Source organism: Clupea harengus, chromosome 14 (assembly GCF_900700415.2).
Source record: "Clupea harengus chromosome 14, Ch_v2.0.2, whole genome shotgun sequence".
NCBI classification, from domain to species: domain Eukaryota; kingdom Metazoa; phylum Chordata; class Actinopteri; order Clupeiformes; family Clupeidae; genus Clupea; species Clupea harengus.
This window is the reverse complement of record NC_045165.1, coordinates 16,298,762-16,317,379: the sequence shown is the minus strand read 5'-3', so window position 1 is coordinate 16,317,379 and position 18,618 is coordinate 16,298,762. Positions and strand designations below refer to the sequence as shown.

General features: G+C 45.3%; 1 protein-coding gene across 1 annotated transcript in view; it reads right to left on the bottom strand.

Moving 5' to 3' along the window:
• Positions 1-18,618, bottom strand: part of LOC105908186 (ryanodine receptor 3-like) — a 180,959-nt gene that overhangs the window by 47,659 nt on the left and 114,682 nt on the right. Inside the window, 14 exon segments of the mRNA XM_031580909.2 lie at positions 18-85; positions 258-373; positions 661-784; positions 2,199-2,274; positions 2,751-2,813; positions 3,179-3,316; positions 3,740-3,829; positions 4,073-4,151; positions 4,534-4,700; positions 11,131-11,271; positions 12,787-12,877; positions 13,307-13,527; positions 16,664-16,833; positions 18,207-18,327. Of these exon segments, the coding sequence (XP_031436769.1) occupies positions 18-85; positions 258-373; positions 661-784; positions 2,199-2,274; positions 2,751-2,813; positions 3,179-3,316; positions 3,740-3,829; positions 4,073-4,151; positions 4,534-4,700; positions 11,131-11,271; positions 12,787-12,877; positions 13,307-13,527; positions 16,664-16,833; positions 18,207-18,327 (1,665 nt within the window).

The following is an 18,618-nucleotide window of genomic DNA, read 5'->3' as shown; positions in this document are numbered from 1 at the left end:
TGCGGCTCTTACGGTACCTTGGCAAAAAACTTGATTTCTTGCTCATGAGGCGATCTGTCTATCTTCCCACTCATTGCCATTGCCTCTGAAATATACCACAAGACATGAAAGGCAAGGGTTAACTGGGAACAAAGTGCATATGTAGAGACTACCCCTTTAAGTCAAGGGGAACACGTCAAGAAGAACACGTCAAGGGGAACACGCTAAGGCCAGTGGACTGACTGAGTGCTGTATGATAGACAGATGAATCATCGTACCGAGGTGAGCGATGAACTCCTGTGCAGAATCCACATACTTGAGCAGCTTCTTGAGAAACTTGTAGGCAAACCTCTTTTCCATAGAGGAGCTGTCCTGCTCCATGTCCTTAAAGCCCCTGGGGAGATGAGAGACATTCAGTCAGAGAGACAGAGGACAGAGAGACAGACAGACACACAGACAGAGAGACAGACAGACACACAGACAGAGAGACACACAGACACAGACAGATAGACAGATGCATAGGTGGACAGACAGCATGGCAGGTATACTATAAAAAATCCACAAAATACATCCAACCCCCCCTTTCCTGACTTGATTAAACTGACACACACACACTAACAGACATATACACAAACACAGACACAGCCGCTCACACACAGACACAGACACAGACACACACACCTGGTGATGGTGTAGCTACTGATCTGCAGGAAGCGGAACAGGTCCTGGGCTTTCTCTCTGTCTTTGGCCTTCTCCTTCGCTGTGAGAGTATCGTAAGGCACCAGCAGAGGGTGTGTTCCCCCACCTAAAAACACATTAGACGGGTACACACACACACACACACACACATACAAACACAAAACACACACACATACACACACTAATTAGAGCCTAATGGCATTATGCATTCTCTGCAGGGACCCAGGCATCTACAAAATGTATAAAAATGACAGAAATGAATTTACTGCCGGTGCTGAATGAATATGATTCAGGTTACAGCTGTGTCATAGCTTGTGTGTAATTACTTAAAATGGCATAAGGCACAGCGATAATCTTATCAGCCAAAAATCTGCACTCAATAATTATGTGGGTGGGTTAAGGCTAATTTCATTCCTCTTCTTCGTCTCTTTATTTTACCTTCTCTTCTTGTCTCTTTCTCAATCTTTCTCATTCACTGTCTCAATCTCAGTCTCCATGTCTCACTCTCTGTCTCTTTGCCTGCGTGAGTCTGTCTGTGTGTGTGTGTGTGTGTGTGTGTGTGTGTATGTGCCAGTGAATCTGAGTGAGTGAGTGAATCTGTGTGTGTGTGTGTGTGTGTGTGTATGTGTGTGTATGTGTGTGTGTGTGTGTGTGTATGTGCCAGTGAATCTGAGTGAGTGAGTGAATCTGTGTGTGACTTGTATGTGTTTGCATGTGTGTGTGTGTGTGTGTGTGTGTGTGTGTGTGTGTGTGTGTGCACGCGTGCATGTGTGCCTACATGCGCTTGCATGTGTACCTCTTTCTGTGCATGTGTGTGTGTGTTTGCACATGCGCATGTGTATGTGAGGTTCACTGAGGGCTTGCGGGGAGCAGATGGCGTTATGGAGCGTTTCCACGGTTCATGACCGGTTCATTCTGTCTGAGGAGACTTCTTTGGCTCAGCTGTCTCTGTATCCCTCCTGAGCAGTCTCTCAGGGAACACATGGAAACGTCTCTCTGGGTGTCTGTCCGTCCGTCCGTCCATCCGTCTGTCTGTCTGTTTGCCTGTGTGTCTGTCTGTTTGTCTGTGTGTCTGCCTGTCTGTCTTTTTGCCTGTGTGTCTGCCGGTCTGTCTGTTTGCCTGTCTGTCTGTATGTCTGGCTCCCTCTATCTCTGCCTCTCTCTGTTGTCTCTCAGAGGATGCGAGACATGGACACTTCTCTGTGTGTGTGTGTGTGTGTGTGTGTGTGTGTGTGTCTGGCAGACTCCCTTCATCTCTGTCTCTGCTTATCACCACATGTCTCCCTGTCTGTTTACCTGCTTGCTTTTGTTGTTAGTTTGCTTCATCTGCTCCTTGCCGTGTCTATCTTTCTGTCCTGACAGACTTGCATGCTTTTTTGTCACTCTGTGTGTGGACACATCTACTCATTCCTTCTCGCTCTCTCTCTCTCTCTCTCTCTCTCTCTCTCTCTCTCTCTCGCTCTCTCTCCTTACTGTCTGTCCATCTGTCTGTCTGTCTGTCTCTCTCCACCCAAACTCACCTCTGCTTCCTAGATCGCTCTTCTTCTTCTTGGCCCAGATATTGTGGTAGTTTTCAGCCACCACCTCCACCATACCCTGCAATAAGAAACACAACAGAGCCAGATCACACACACACTTCCACGACACACACATACTCCCACAACACACGCACACACACACACTCTCCCTGAGAGGGCAGCTATCTGCAAGAGAAGGGACACACACACACACACAAACACTCCTCTGTCTCTCTCTCTCACACACACAAACAAACACACTCACTCTCCCTGAGAGGGCAGCTATCTGCAAGATAAGGGACACACACACACACACACACACACACTCACACACACACACACACACACACACACACACACACACACACACACACACACACACAAACACACACAAACGCTGCACACTTTCTTTGAGAAGTTCTGGCCGGTGGCACCCCGGCTTCCCTGCAGATGAATGGTGCGTGTGATTTACGCAGGGCTGCGGAGCCGTGCTTGTGAGTACAGTGGCGGACGTAAACATCTGTGCTTTTACGGCCCGCGGGCCTCGGTGCTGACCTGGAGTTCTCTGGAGAGAAGAACGTTGCTCATGTCCAGAGGGCTTGGGTTGAAGCCATTCCCCTACAGAAGACACAACACAAGTTGGACTGTTAGCGCAAGATATTTGTGAGCAAAGCAGTAAAGATGATGCAGCATATATGCCATAGCTACTGTGAAATATTTAAAGATTATTCCACAAAAATGAACATTCAGGCATTTTATGTTAACTGTGGTAAATTCCTGTTCGATCAACAATATCTGCTAAGTACATTTTATTTTGGTACTGTATGAGATTTTCTTTGTGACTAGCTCCTTAAGTAGTAGCAAAAGTACTTCAAGCTCTCACAAAACTAATACGAAAACTCTAGGATTGGTGCATGCCCAGCTCCCTGACCAATCCCAGGTGTTTTTGGTGTGTGGCAGTAGGGTGGGTGCGCCTGTGAGACCTGTGAGATCTTGCGTAGTTTCTCGCTCTCGCGCTGCTGGGACGCGGTGTCCCCCTCCTTGGCCCTGTCGATGTTCCAGCCCATGGCCAGCATGCTCTTCAGAGACTCGCGCACAGCCCAGCGGTAGATCTCCTTCTCCTGGGGCGCACACACAAGTCACACTGATTGGCACATTTAACGAGAGGGGTGTGAGTGTGTGTGTGTGTTTGTGTATGTGTGCATCAGGAGGATGGGGGGTGGGGGATGGCGGGGTGGGGGGTGTTGGCGGTGCCAGTTCTCACACATCTATTTGTAGTGGTAAGCCAAATGCATAGGATAGGATGGATTCATCTGTTTTGAACCACTTGAATTAAGACTTTATATGGTAATTCAGGATATGCTCATCCTTTTGCCGTATTACTGTAAGTGTTCACACACACACACACACATCAGCATTTTTGATGCCTTGTTGACAAACATACAGACAGACAGACACCTTCAATTCATATTTACGTCATCTCGTGTACTTAAAATAAATATGGCCCTGTTTCCGTTAACCTTTAGCAACACCCTGCATCATACCTTCTCAGTGAGGGCTTTGTAGGTCCTCAGTAAATGATGAATCTTGGCCTTCTCATCGATGCCTTCCCCATACTTCCACCCAAGCAGAACCTGCAGCCAAGAGACAGAGATGAGGGAAGATCCGGGGACTGTGCTGCCAATGGGGTCCAGGCCCGACTGGTGCTCACAGCGCTCCAGCCCTCTACTGTAAACCTACAGTGGCTGAATATGGGTGTGGGGGGTCACTGAGATAATAAATGTAAGGATAATATTGGCTGAAAATGTTCCGGTTAATTTCCTAGTCTCTTAAAAAGACAATCATTTGGCAGCGTGCTGTCTGCTTTGTGGACCTACCTTCTCAGCAGACCATTTGTCGTGACAATGCTCAGCGTATTTGTTGGCAAGGTACTCCAATTTTTCTGGAAGAGAGATGCTGGGGAGAGCAGAGGAAGGTGATTAAGAACCAGTGCACTGTACTTTTCACGCGCTGACAAGGATGGATCAATTTGTTTCTACCTTGGTTTCATCAAGAAAAGCTAAACATTTTCAAATTTTTTGCTTTCATATTTAAATCGTTTGTTTTTCATTTTTTTTTTTTTACTACATATTGATTGACTGGACATATAATTTACAATATTGTAACTTGGAAAGAGGCATGCTTGATGGGGTTCTCTTTCTCTCACTATCTCTCTCTCTCACTATCTCTCTCTCTTTCTCTGCCTCTAAGTCCCCCCCTCTCTCTCTTTATCTCTTCTCTATCTGCATGTTCTTCTCTCTCTCTCTCTCCACTCTTTCCTCCACTCCTCCACACGTACTTTGCAGTGCTGATGGGTTTGGGGTCGAAGTTGCCCTGCGGGTCCACAGAGGTGGGCTTCTCCAGGCTGGTGCTGCTGAGGGAGGAGTCCACGTAGTCTGGAGGCAGAGCCCCCGAGATGGCACTGAGGCAGGGCATTGCCATCTTAAACAGGTCCTGGTCATACTTCTATAGAGGGAAGAGACGTTTGATGTAAATAGAGTATCTTTCATGATATATGTTTATGTTTTAGTACTACAGCGATGGCACTGAGGCAGGGCATTGCCATCTTAAACAGGTCCTGGTCATACTTCTATAGAGGGAAGAGACGTTTGATGTAAATAGAGTATCTTTCATGATATATGTTTATGTGTTAGTATTACAGCGATGGCACTGAGGGCTCGTCCACACGGAGCCTGGATTGCCTGAATTCGGAAAGAAATGTTGGAGGATCGGCCTCGCGTCCACACGAACCCGGCGGATTGGGTGACTGAATCCGCAACCTTTTGAATCCGGTCTCCAGAGTGGGTAGATTCGAACCCGCTAGTAAATCCGTGTTCGTGTGGACGCGCGATCCGCACACTTTGACGCAATTGCCCCCACGTGAAAGCCTTGCAACCTCAGCCTGAACTGGTAACTTAACACAAACGAGGGTTATGGCGAAGTGCATGATTTTAACTAGTCCTGTTTGAGTGATGTGGTAACAGTGATTTCAGGTGGTAGAGAAGTCGTTCAGCAATCGGAAGATTGCTAGTTGGATCTCGACTTCTGTCTTCTGTCACTTTATGCGCATGCTCCATGACGTCTTTACAGTGGGTTCAACCACTCCACTCTGCTCCAGCTTTTCCGTGTGGACGCAAATTTTTCTTGACAGGGCTCCGTGTGGACGGTACCAGATCCAAAAATGTTTCCGAATTCAGGCTCTGTGTGGACATAGCCTAAGGCAGGGCATGGCCATCTTAAACAGCTCCTGGTCATACTTCTACAATACCTTTCATTATGTAAGTTTGTGTTTTAGCGTTCATGAGGGAAAGAGATGAGAGAGAGAGGAGAGAGAGATGAGGGAGAGAGAGATGAAAGAGAGAGGGGAGAGAGAGGGAGAGAGATGAGAGAGAGAGGAGAGAGAGATGAGAGAGAGTGAGAGAGATGAGAGAGAGAGGAGAGAGAGAGGGAGAGAGGGATGAGAGAGAGATGAGAGAGAGAGAGAGAGAGAGAGAGAGAGAGAGAGAGAGAGAGAGAAAGATGGTGAGAAGTAGCGAGCTAAGACATGGCAGCATCAGCAGGGGGTCCAACCACCCAGCTCCCTCCCAGGTGATTTCCCCCCCTCTGCACTGAAAGCCCTGCTGTGCGTCTGCTGAAGCGTGAGCTATTGCTCTTAATGCACTACCACGCCAGCCCAGCACTGCTCAAATCAATGGCCTGTTCAAATATTGATGTCTGCGGTCCCCAGCCCACCCTCACCAATGCAGACTCCATGCCCACCACCCCCCCTCCCCTGGCCTGCCCTGTCTCTTGCACGCTTTTTAACGTTCGCCCCCAGGATGTGCTGCGTCAAGGCATTTCACTTCAAAATGGAAGCCATAGCACTGACAAAGAAAAAAAAGGAGAAAATCAATGACTTCAATCAAGATAAGCGCAGGATGTGGAGGGAGTTGGAGACAAGCACAGCACTGTAAACCCAAACAGTTCTACTAACTTATTAACATTATGTATTCAGTACTTAAAACCTGGTATTTAGTTGACCCAACTTTAAATGTATCAGTTTTCTGAGCAACTGAAGACGTTTTAATTGTATTGGAATGTATTTGAGTAAACATTGCCTGATAACTCATATTTTTTCAGTTTAATTCAAACGTGACGTCTGACGTCATCAACGTCGTTGCAGGACGTGTTCAGAACAGAATCAGAGATCTTGTGATGAGAGACAGAGACAGCAGACTTAATAATTGTATAGTATCAGTTAGACTTCTATAAGCATGTTCCTCCTGTAGAAGAGGAGTCGACCAACTTCGTAGGGTGACCATATTTGAGTTTGTGAAAAAGAGGACACTTCGTCGTGGGGAGGGGCGTGGTAGTGTGTAGCATACAGATGACCCCGCCCCCTCCCCCCGCGACGGAATTTTGACACCTTTTCCACATGCAGATGTCATGTGCTGTTGTAAACAATGCAACTAGTGGAAGCGGCACGGTGCTCAGTGTTGCCAGATTGGAAATGGTGAAGTATCATATTAAATCCTCAAAATGATCGTCTTTGGAGGATAATTATCGTGCATCTGGCAACAGTGAGAGGCCGGTCGACCAATGACAGTTCTCGCTACAGACAGAGCTTGTGCTAGAAGGTGGAACGTAAGGGAGATACTCTTTCCTAAACTTGTAAGGGCGTAAAACTAGTTTGTGAAGGACCCAGAGAAACACAAATATCCGACGAGGCAAAATCCCGGACGATTTTGCTATCTCTGCCGGACGCATGTCCGGGTAAAAGAGGACGTCTGGTCACCCAACCAAAGGAGATATTTTAGTAATCCTGTTGCTGCTAAGCGTCCTTATCTGGTAAGTAAACAGTGTTTTTTAGGTGTTTTTGCGACAAAATTGCGGGAGCAAGTGAAATTGCGATAAGAAGTGGCGAATTTCCCTCTTTGTAATTATTATTGAGTAATCAGGTTTTGGCTGTCAAGTAGCAAGTTCAGTTGCACGACTGTTGGCGCTAGCGGCTAGGAAGCTAAAGAGCTAAATAACTAGTTAGTGGGTTATTTCCCCCCAAATATGTTCATGTGCAAAGTAAACAGCAATCAATTGTTTATGTTGAAAACAACTCATGTTCTACAGAAACACCATATAATTCATATCAGCATGCTAATGTTATATGTAACTTTTTAGCAGCTAGCTAGCTTCTATGTGTTTTAATGGATCTGATGGATAAAAGTGTTAGCAGCAAGCTAACAATAATGGTCGAGAACTTCAGTTACTTAAGACCTACAATGTTCTTTTTGCCCTGACAGCATTCGTGTTGCATATAAACAACAAACCGATTTGATGTAGACATATAAGAAGAGGAGTCAACCAAAGGAGATATTTTTGTGTACAAGCAGAAGGCATCACGGACTGGCAAGACAGCAGAGGTGCTACGGGTGATCCTTGAGGCTTATGTCCTTCAGGTATGTCTAGGATTAACTGCACAACAGTGATCACATTTGGTTTGTTACTGAAACTTTAATATTAGTTGATACTATGTATTATTAATTGCCATTTTTTTTGTAAGTGTTTCCATTGAAACTCTCCTGGTAATTGTATTGATGGTGTTTTGCAGGAGGAAGAGGAGCCAGATTTTGATGATGCTCCTGTTGCTCTCCTTACATCGGGTCCCGACCCCTTCAGCTGCGAGAACATCTTTGAATTGGGTGCAGAGGATTTCTGAGGCATTTATGTTGTTGTTTGGCCTGACATATGCTTTCAATTTAGAATATCCCAAAAAACTCACGCACACCTTCTCATACAGAACCTTTGTATGTGTCTGGATGACAACAAACCTCTGAAACCGTCCTTACTCACCTTAAAAAAATATTTGTTGAAATAAACTATTTGTTGTTGACTTGTTAACTTTGTAACGCTGTTCTTTAAAGCTTTGATGTAATCTTTTATTTTGTCAGTTGTTTTACAAGAAATATAAATTATGTGATACCTCTTAAGTTTTTCTCATCTCACTCTTTTTAATAGTCTTACATAGATTTGAATGTTTCTTGTAGAGTAACTTTCAGTTTGAAGTCAGTTTGTAAACAGAACCAGAAAATCAGTATATGTGGTCAATAATTGAAAATAAGTAGTGCTCACTTAAAAAAAGTTAGCTATTTAAGTATTACCTACTCAGAATAATCAAGCAGAGTTAACTTAAAAAAAGTAAGCTTATTAAGTATTATTTACTCAGAATAATTAAGTTGAACTCTTTCACCAATATTAAGTGCACTGAACTTGATTTTTAAGGCTTAAAACTTAACTTTATTTTGTGTTGTTGAGTGAAAATAATTTAGTACATAGAGATTAAAAGATTTAAGTATAAAAATATTTGAATATAAGTTCAGTGAACTTAAAAATTATTAAAATGATAACAAAATAAATCAGTTTAGCCGATGTATCATTTTAAAGTTGAGTTTACTTAAAAATAATAATATATGTACTCAAATTTTATTATGTAATCGGTTACATCAAAAGTTTTAAGTACTCTGAACTTGTTCAGGTTTACAGTGAGGTTTAGTGCTTGTATAAAGCTGTTACGCTGAGCTTTGAATGAGGCCCTAATGTTCATGTGCTATACAGAGTAAAGGGGAGAGGAGTTGTGAATTGGGCCCTAATGTTGGTGTTGCTATAGAGACTAAATGGGAATAGAGGGAGCTTTGAATGGGGCCCTAATGTTGATGTGGCTACAGAGACTAAAGAGGAGGGAGCTTTGAATGGGGCCCAAATGTTGATGTTGCTATAGAGACTAAAGGGGAAGAGACGCTTAGAATGGGGCCCTAATGTTGGTGTTGCTATAGAGACTAAAGGGGAGAAGAGCTTTGAATGGGGCCCTAATGTTGGTGTTGCTATAGAGACTAAAGGGGAGAGGAGCTTTGAATGGGGCCCTAATGTTGATGTTGCTATAGAGACTTGATGGTAATTAGTTTTAGACTATAATTGAAGATTCAGTGTTAGGTTTGATCAGTCAGGATTCAGGTTTATTCTTGAAGAATGGCGGCCGACCACTGTGAGACAGAGACTGAGGATCCATCCTCCCTCACAGAACTTCACCTCAGTATATCTGACTTGTTCCTTGAGGAACAGTCTGTTAAATACACTGATATCTAAGGGGTGTTACCGTCTATTCAAATGGGCCATGCATGCAGGGTTCTTTGTCTCGACCTGGGGGGAAGGTGAGAGTCTAGTATCACACCTCACTACCCAGGTCAGCCCAAAGTATATTCACCAAGGAAAGTCCACTCATGGCTAGTTAAATCCAAATAAAAGTAACAATTATAACTAGGTATAATATCATTGACTTATTGACTATGGCATATTCTTATGACCTATGCCGGTCCCTTCAGACTAAAGGGGAGAGGAGCTTTGAATGGGGCCTTAATGTTGATGTTGCTATAGAGACTAAAGGGGAGATGAGGGAGCTTTGAATGGGGCCCTAATGTTGATGTTGCTATAGAGCAGTGTTTCTCAAACTTTTTCAGACCAAGGACCACTTAGCTAATAAAAAAAAACTTGCGGACCACCTAACTAAATAGTATATCTCCGGAACAACAGGCCTCCTACCCAGACCTGGCGCCAGACAATTGTTAGCGGCACATGATTTTCGCGGGTGGGCTCTCCTTTTTTACATACTGATAGGCTAGTTATATAGATATGACAAGCTCTAGGCAAAGCATCTGGAACCCTGCTCCATGCGTGACTTGGTTATGTTACAAACTATAGTTCGCTCACAGCCTCATGCTCCCATCACACACTCAGACACGCCAATGTATCACACAACACAACCAATAAACACAACGATGCGCATACCGACCACACCACCGCATTAATTCACTACCAACAGAAGGCTAGCCGACTGGCATTAATATAGGCATCCTAGTAGTCAACTTTTCATAATTAAGATTTGTAAATGATCTAATGTCACACAACACAGAATATAGTTATCATCTTGCTGTCTCCGCAGCGGGAGAAAAAAACGCTGTTTGAATGCAGCTCCGCGGCGTGATGATGCCAACTGCGGCTGAACCATCTCGCCGTTGCACCTTCTCCTACTGTCTGTGTCAGGGGCTTTCTCATTTAATTTAATTTTCATTGTCCCTGTCTTAAACCACCAATCCATGACCTTGTTAATAGATTAGGCAACTCTTTAATAGATTTGGCTACTACTGACTGTGTTCTCTTCGTTCTGAGTTGTATGTTAGAAATGTCGCAATCATTTACTTTTGGCCGTCGCGGACCATTACGGGGCACTGGCGGACCACCAGTGGTCCGCGGACCACACTTTGAGAATGACTGCTATAGAGACTAAAGGGGAAGGGACGCTTTGAATGGGGCCTTAATGTTGATGTGGCTAAAAAGACTAAAGGGGAGAGGAGGCAGGCGGCATCATTTAAACATGCAGTTTGCTGTTTTTTCCGCTTCAAAAAATGACATGAAATGCTTGCAGGACTACAATGAAAATGTATTTCTGAGGGGAACAGTGGAAAGATAATGTTCCCCAATAGGTTTACATATTCCATACTTTGTTGCTAGTGTTTCTACTGTGGATTCCAATATTTGTTTCAGTTGTTTTCAGTTTGTTCGTTTATAATTTCAAGGCTTTAAATATATAAAGAAATGCAACTAAACATCTGAAACAGGTACACGTATACAACACACAGGAACATGATACTCCCTGTCTTTAGGAAGATGTCAAGACTACTTTTATTTCAAATCAACATCAACAATTTCAAATGAAATGAAGTAATATCAGCCCTTAAAAGATAAGTCATAAAGATGTTACACCTTAGTACTTTTAGTCATTATTAGTTCAGTACTATACTAAAACATAGTTAAAGTTAATGTTAATGTTGTCTAGGTCCTTTGTGATGACTGGATCTGTCTGGCTCACCTTCTGTGACAGCGAGTCGAATATGCCCCAGAAGATCCTCTTGGTGAGCAGAAGCTCCTCTCCGGATGCCAAGCCGTAGTTGCCTGAACCGGACGGGAGGCAGTAGTACTTCCAGTTCTGCTCATAGTGATTGGTCAGCAACTATGGGAAGAGTTACTGTGTAAGTATGTGCCCACAAACAGGTGTGGTCTCGTCAACACACCAAGGTATTCTGAGGAGTACTGAGGTATGGATAGAAAGTTCTGGAAGGAACTATGGGCACTGAGATAGGAGAGCAAATGAACATTAACGTAGGGTAGAACGTTTCGGAAGGATCTGTGTGCACTAAGTGTGGCTATGAGAGCACTGAGGAAGGACAGAAGGTTCTAGAAGAACCTTAAATGGGATAGAGTGTTCTATGTCTAAGGAAATACTGAAACAGGAAACAGGGTCACACGAGTCTGGAGAAATATCGGAACACTGAACTGGATAAGAAAACTCTTAAGAGACAACATCACCTGGAGGGCCCTGATGCCAAAGGGATATGCCTAGGTGGTTGCATAAAACACACACACACACACACACACTCACACACACACACAAACAAACACACACACACACACAAACACACACACACACTCACACACACACACTCACACACACACACAAACAAACACACACACACACACACGAACACACACACAAATCAAACCAATGTAGCGGAGCACAGTACAGGAGGTCAGTCTAATCCAGCCTCAGTCGTGCATGGGTTGTATTTATGTCCTGTTCCCTTGGAGTCACTCATCATTACTTTCTACACACTGGAATCTTTTTTCCCCCTCCTCCCGAACGCCACGCAGCACCCAGGTCTGGGCGTGCGATACACACACACACACACACGCAGTTAATTAAGTTCCTCCACGGCTCCACCCAAGCTTGACCGCTCCCATATAAAACAGCAGGGCTGTCAGCGCCCGCCTCAAACACGCAGCGTCATTAGAGAGGCATAAAGGCAGGGGACAAATGAGGACAAACGGCCCAAGCCTGAGAAACAACATGCAGCCGGCCCTACAGGGGCAAGACACCACCAGCACCCCAGACAGTAATCAACGATAACAGAGATGCAAGGTGGGGGGAGGGAGTTATGGCTTCAGGTGGATTACAGTAGCATAGACCAGTAATAGACATGGCAGGGGCATCTGCTGGGGGGGTTGCTGTCTGTTGGAGAAGAGCAGGGGTTACAGTTTGAGCTGCATAAAGACAGTTTAGGCCTAAAGCCCAGAGTGTTGGGTGGGGGCTTTTGTAGTAGAGGTAGTGAGGGGAAAAGAGACTTAAAAACCTGGAGCTAGAATACCCATATGGAACATGTGTATGCACTCATACTGGAGGGAGTGGGCCACAGACAGAGAGGTGGGAAAGGGCCAACGAGGAGGAAAAATGGCGGCTCTGCAGGTGGGGTATAAACACTTAAAAAATACATAAAAGTTTGAAGTTGACTCTACAAAGGGCGATACACAATAGGTAGACAGGTAGAGCGTCAGGGGAACACAATATCAATTCATGACATACACTACTTAGAGAGGCACTAAGCTTTAAGAGACTGACAGCAGCTTCAGTGACATTAAAACCTGGGTTTTGTGAATTGTGTGTGTGTGTGTGTGTTGAAAGCCACCTCACCTTGAGAGGCATCTTGCAGTACTCCGTCAGCAGTGGCACATCAAACACCAGACGCCTCAGCAGCTGCTGCAGCATGGAAGGCCTCAGGTATCTGCGCACACACACACACACACACACACACACACACACACACACACACACACACACACACACACCAATGACCCAGACAGGACAAACACATACACACATCCGAAAGTCTCATATCAGATTAACTATTTTTATCGTTGCACCTAAAAGAAATAGACATCAATGAAATGATCTATACTGATCCCAATGTGTATGTGTTTGCTTACAGTAAGTACAGTCAACTCTACACTGAGCGAGCACAGACCTCAGGGACTGTATCACTTCCACACACTGGCCAAGTATATACCAACAGCAACACATGAGCCTGGACAACAACTATATCAGTCTTTTCCTCTGTACAACAGTGGCTCACTTACTGGCAGATGGCCAGTAAACTATGAGTGAGAGTGTGTGTGTGTGTGTGTGTGTGTGTGTGTGTGTGTGTCTCACTCACTTGCAGATGGCAAGCAGGCACTCCTCGATGGCGTCCCTCTGGGCCTTGGTGAGTGAGCGTCCCTTGGACAGCCGGTAGATGGTGTGCAGGGTGGAGTCGATGAGGGTGGCGTGGTGCTCAGTGCCGGCGAAGTGGGGAGCACAGCGGGTCAGCAGCGGCAGCATGGCGGAGCCGATGTAGCGGTTCATGGCCAGGGCCGTCTCAGTAGTGCGCAGGGTGTCCTACACACACACACAGACACACATACACAGACAGACAGGTATGCAGACACATACACACACACATACATACACATACACACACATACAGACAGGTAAACACACACACACACACACACACACACACACCACACACACACACACATACAAATGTACATACACACACATACACGCACACATACATACAAATGTACATACACACACACACATACATACATACATACAAAAATACAGGCATACAAGCATACACACGCAAACACACACAGAAATGCATACATACAAATATCCACATACACACACACACATAAAAAGACACACACACAAAAAAACATAGTTAGACATAGGCACACAGATATGTCAGGACGCATGCTGTCACCATGGAAACGCAGAGAGGACACTGTCATTTTGTTTCTGTTGAGCTGATTCATATTCACCAATCTCTCAAGTATCTGCACAATACCACACTCCTGAGGCAACCACAATACCCTGAGTAGCAGCCATATTTACAGTGGGAGAGTGTACACATGTTTAAGGTCTCTGAGTGTGTGAGATGCCTGCGTGTGACATCATCCATGCGTACTGAGCAGGGGGGTGTGGTGTATGGAGGGAGGCTCTGGTAGAAAGGGCAAAGTTCCCCTGCTAATTTGGCAATGGGAGGCATTGATTGGGTGGACTTAACATTGAGTTAGCGGTTAGCGTTGGCAAGCCATGGTGGTGTTAGTGAGACAGCAGTAAGTCGTGTTTAGAATCTTTAGATCTTTACAAAGCCACCAGTGTAAACTGAGTCCAGAGGTCAAGGGCTTCAGGAAGATCACTGGCAAATGAAAGAGATAGTCCTGACACTCCTGCCAACTCATTCATGTCAGCATTTGTGTACATACAGAAACACAGAGACCCAACTACACACACACACACACACACACACACACACACACACACACACACTTGCACGGGCACATGCATACATACTCTCTCTCTCACACACACACACATTCAAACACACACACACATTCAAACACACACACACACACACACAGGCACTCCTTTTGCCTGAGATCATCTCCTAAAGCCGTGACGGCTCGGAGATTGCCCCTGCGCCCCGTCTCCTATTTCACGCGAATCCGTCCAACTTTCTCTGCGCTAACTGCTGGATTAGGGCCTCAGTACATGATCCCCTCACGCTCGTCGCCGCCGCCGGATCAAAGAGCGGCACAGCGAGGCAGGGCACAGCGCGGAGCGGAGCGTCTGCCTGGGAACATGGTGGCAGCGGTGGGATTAAGGCCTATTCTTAGCCCTCCGCATTAACACTGAGCACTGATGCTGCACGCCGATGCCCAAGTCAAAAAAGAAAAGAAAGAAAGAAAAAACTGTATGAAAAACAAGCAGAGGAAAGGCACAAGAAACACTCAGCATGTCAGACTTGTCAAAGGGAATCACCCAGGTAACCCTCCCCTAAAATAGCTTTCTAACAAGAAGAACAACAACAAGGCAGACTATATAATAGAGTTCTCCAGGAGATTACTGTGAGGACTGAGTCACCCTCTAAGTCAATAGAGGTCTGAATCAGTCTGATTCCAAACCCACTCTGTTTGTCAGCACAGAGTCTCTCCCACAGATGGAAAACACAGAAAACACAAACTGCAGTCTAAACCCCAGCCCATAGAAACACACAGGGTGACATTCAGGGTTTTGATGGGGAAATTACCTGCGGGTGGGTGACTGCTTTCACACTGTGTTTGTTTCTTTGATGCTTTGGCTTTTGTTTTGGTTTTTGTGGAGCACAATTTTCTGGTTTAGTAGTCATGTCTATTGCATATCCTAGCATCTCGCACCATTGCAGTGTAATTATTCTCCTCCTCCTCTGGCGAGTCACAGAGGGATCACCATCCTTAGTTTGGGTTTTTTTTGTAGCTTTTCTGTGGCAGCTGTTGTTTCGCTGCACTGAGGTGGTGCACAGGTCAGTTGTGTGCACTGCACAGTAATTACACTTGGATTGGACATCTGAAGTAATCAGGCCGTGAGGAAGCCGAGGGGGACGTGAGAAAGGAGGGAAGAAGTGAGTGATGTGGAATGCAGATGAAGGAGGAGAGGGGAACCGTAGCTCATCTCCTGCTCTAGCCAGGTAGTGGCTTATGCTATCCATTTACATTTACATTTACATTTAGTCATTTAGCAGACGCTTTTATCCAAAGCGACTTACATATGTGCGACTTACAATGTATACACATTTTACATTTTACATTTACACTGATGGCACACTGCACATCAGGAGCAATTAGGGGTTCAGTGTCTTGCTCAAGGACACTTCGACAGGGAATCGAACTAGCAACCTTCTGATTACTAAACGACTTATCTACCTCCTGTACCACTGTCGCCCCACCCATCCATCCCTATCCATCACTGTAGACATTTCTGTGGTGACCATTTCAATTTATTTTGTCTGTACATCTGCTGCCATGTGTGTGTGTGTGTGTGTGTGTGTGTGTGTGTGTGTGTGTGTGTGTGTGTGTGTTTGTGTGTGCATGTGACTGAGTGTGTGTGTGCTTTACGTGTTTTTGTTGGTGTGTTTTTCTGTGGATGTTTGGATGTGTCAGCCTGCCAGTGTGTGCACATCTCAGTGCAGTGTGTTTATGTCTGTGTCTCTGTCGGTGTATAATGTGTGTTTGTGTGTGAAAATGTGTTTATGTGCATGTGCATGTGCTTGTGTGTGTGTGTCTGTGCTGGTGCATGTGACCATCTGTATGCCTGTGTGTGTGTGTGTGTGTGTGTGTGTGTGTGTGTGTGTGTATGTGTGAGTGTGTGTCTGTGTGTGTGTGAGAGAGAGTGTGCGTGTGAGTGTGTGTGTGAGTGTGTGTGTGTGTGTGTATGTGTGAGTGTGTGTGTGTATGTGTGAGTGTGTGTGTGTGTGTGTGTGTGTGAGTGTGTGTGTGTGTGTATGTGTGAGTGTGAGTGTGAGTGTGTGTGTGTGTGTGTGTGTGTGTGTGTTTGTGTGTGTGTGTGTGTGTGTGTGAGTGTGTGTGTGTGTATGTGTGAGTGTGTGTGTGTATGTGTGTGTGTGTGTGTGTGTGTGTGCATGTGTGAGTGTGTGTGTGAATGTTTGTGTGTGTGCGTGTCTGCTGGACTGCACTGAGAGTCTCACCGTGTCGAGCGATGCGGAGGCACGCAGGTCCGGCAGGAAGCCCACCTCCAGCAGGTGCAGCAGGAAGGCCTGGTCTTCGATGCCGTACACACGGTCCAGGAACAGAACCATTGGTGCCTTGTGGTCTGGACAGAAACTGGCCGCCATGTCCGGCTCTGTCACAGTGCCATCTGACACAGACCGAAGAGAGAAGGAGAGAGAAGTAAGAGATATATAGATAGATAGATATAAAGATATATATATATATATAGATAGATAGATAGATATAAAGATAGATATATAGATAGATAGATAGATAGCAAGAAAAGGAATGAAAGACAGGAGAAGGGCATTGACTTTAAGGACAAAAGCCTTCAGATAGTGATATCTAGGCATTCCTAAACAGTTACAGCTTGTTCACCTCCTCTCTGTCATTCTCCCTCCCCTCTTTTCCCTCTCCCCCTCTCGCCATCCCTCCCTCTCTGTCTCTCTCTCTCTCTCTCTCTTTCTCTCTCTCTCTCTCTCTCCCTGCTTCTCCTCTGCTGTAAGAGCTCCTGTGTACCCCCTGCATGTGGCCCAGCTCAGCTCCAGCACTGGTCTGCTGATGAGGCCCGGCTCGGTGCTGCTGGTCCTGGCTGCCTGACAGACCAGAGTCTCGCACAGCACACACAGTAGCGCCACAGAGCTACAGCCCGGCACAGCTAGCGTGATCTCTTTAAAAGCAGGATTTACAGGGATCTACACCTCAGCCAAGCGTGTTCTTAAGGTGCCGCAGACAGGCCGTGTGGACGCTGCAGATATGACCCAGGTTTACGAGCGTCGGCGGTGTCACTATGGTGAAGGAAAAAGCCGAGCGCAGATGGAGTGTTGCAGAGTGTGAGCACTGCAGCAGAGCGGAGCGGACCCCAACAGCTAACAGCACTGCACCAACAGGCTGCGCACTCCAGAGACCTGCACCGCCAGCCAGGGATACAGTTCCCAAACGCTCGCGCTCTTTCAGCTACCAAGGTCGTGGCACAACAATGCCTTTGGGAAAAACAATACCTTTACTGTTAATTATAGTTAACTTATAGTATAATATACCTGATTTACATAATCAAACTCCTGGAGATCTGCTGTAAGTAACTGTTGACTAGAGTTAACTTATAGCCATAGTATAATCCTGGAACTCTTGGAGATCTGCAGTAAGTAACTGTTGACTAGAGTTAACTTATAGCCATAGTATAATCCTGGAACTCCTGGAGATCTGCTGTAAGTAACTGTTGACTAGAGTTAACTTATAGCCATAGTATAATCCCGGAACTCTTGGAGATCTGCAGTAAGTAACTGTTGACTAAAGTTTACTAGAGTTAATTTATAGCCATAGTATAATCATCTGAGTACTACGGACATGCAGGTTTTTGGGCTGACTCATATACTGCAGTAATATAGCCTACTACATAAAGACCACCTGGGCCCATTATATATTCTTCAGTTTACAGCGTCAATGTTTGACATGAATTAGACTTCACAGGCACTATGTGTGGGCATGGATGACACAGAACCAAGTCGGCTTCCAACCAACCTTTGTTGCCGACGGACATCTTCAGGGGTATGCTGATGATGCCAACCAGGTCTTCAGTGGGCACCAGGGATCGAAGGATGGCACGGATCCTCAGCGCTTCCCCTTTGCCTTTGTTAATGAGCTGTGGTACAGACAATCACCTGATTATTTATCACCTGATTTCAATAATGACAAAAAAAACTCTGGGTGTAATTAATCAATTTTGGTCAATCAAGTCAACTGTAAAGATGTTGATTGCAAACTCCAAATAGAAATCAGATTAGATGAAAAAAATTTCAACCCAAACATAAGGATTATCCCTAAAAATGGATTATACACTTAATTTGATCATATATTTATCTTTATCTTTAGTATCTGATTACAGTATGTGGAGTGTAAAGGAAAGACTTTGTGGAATCACAGTGAAACATGT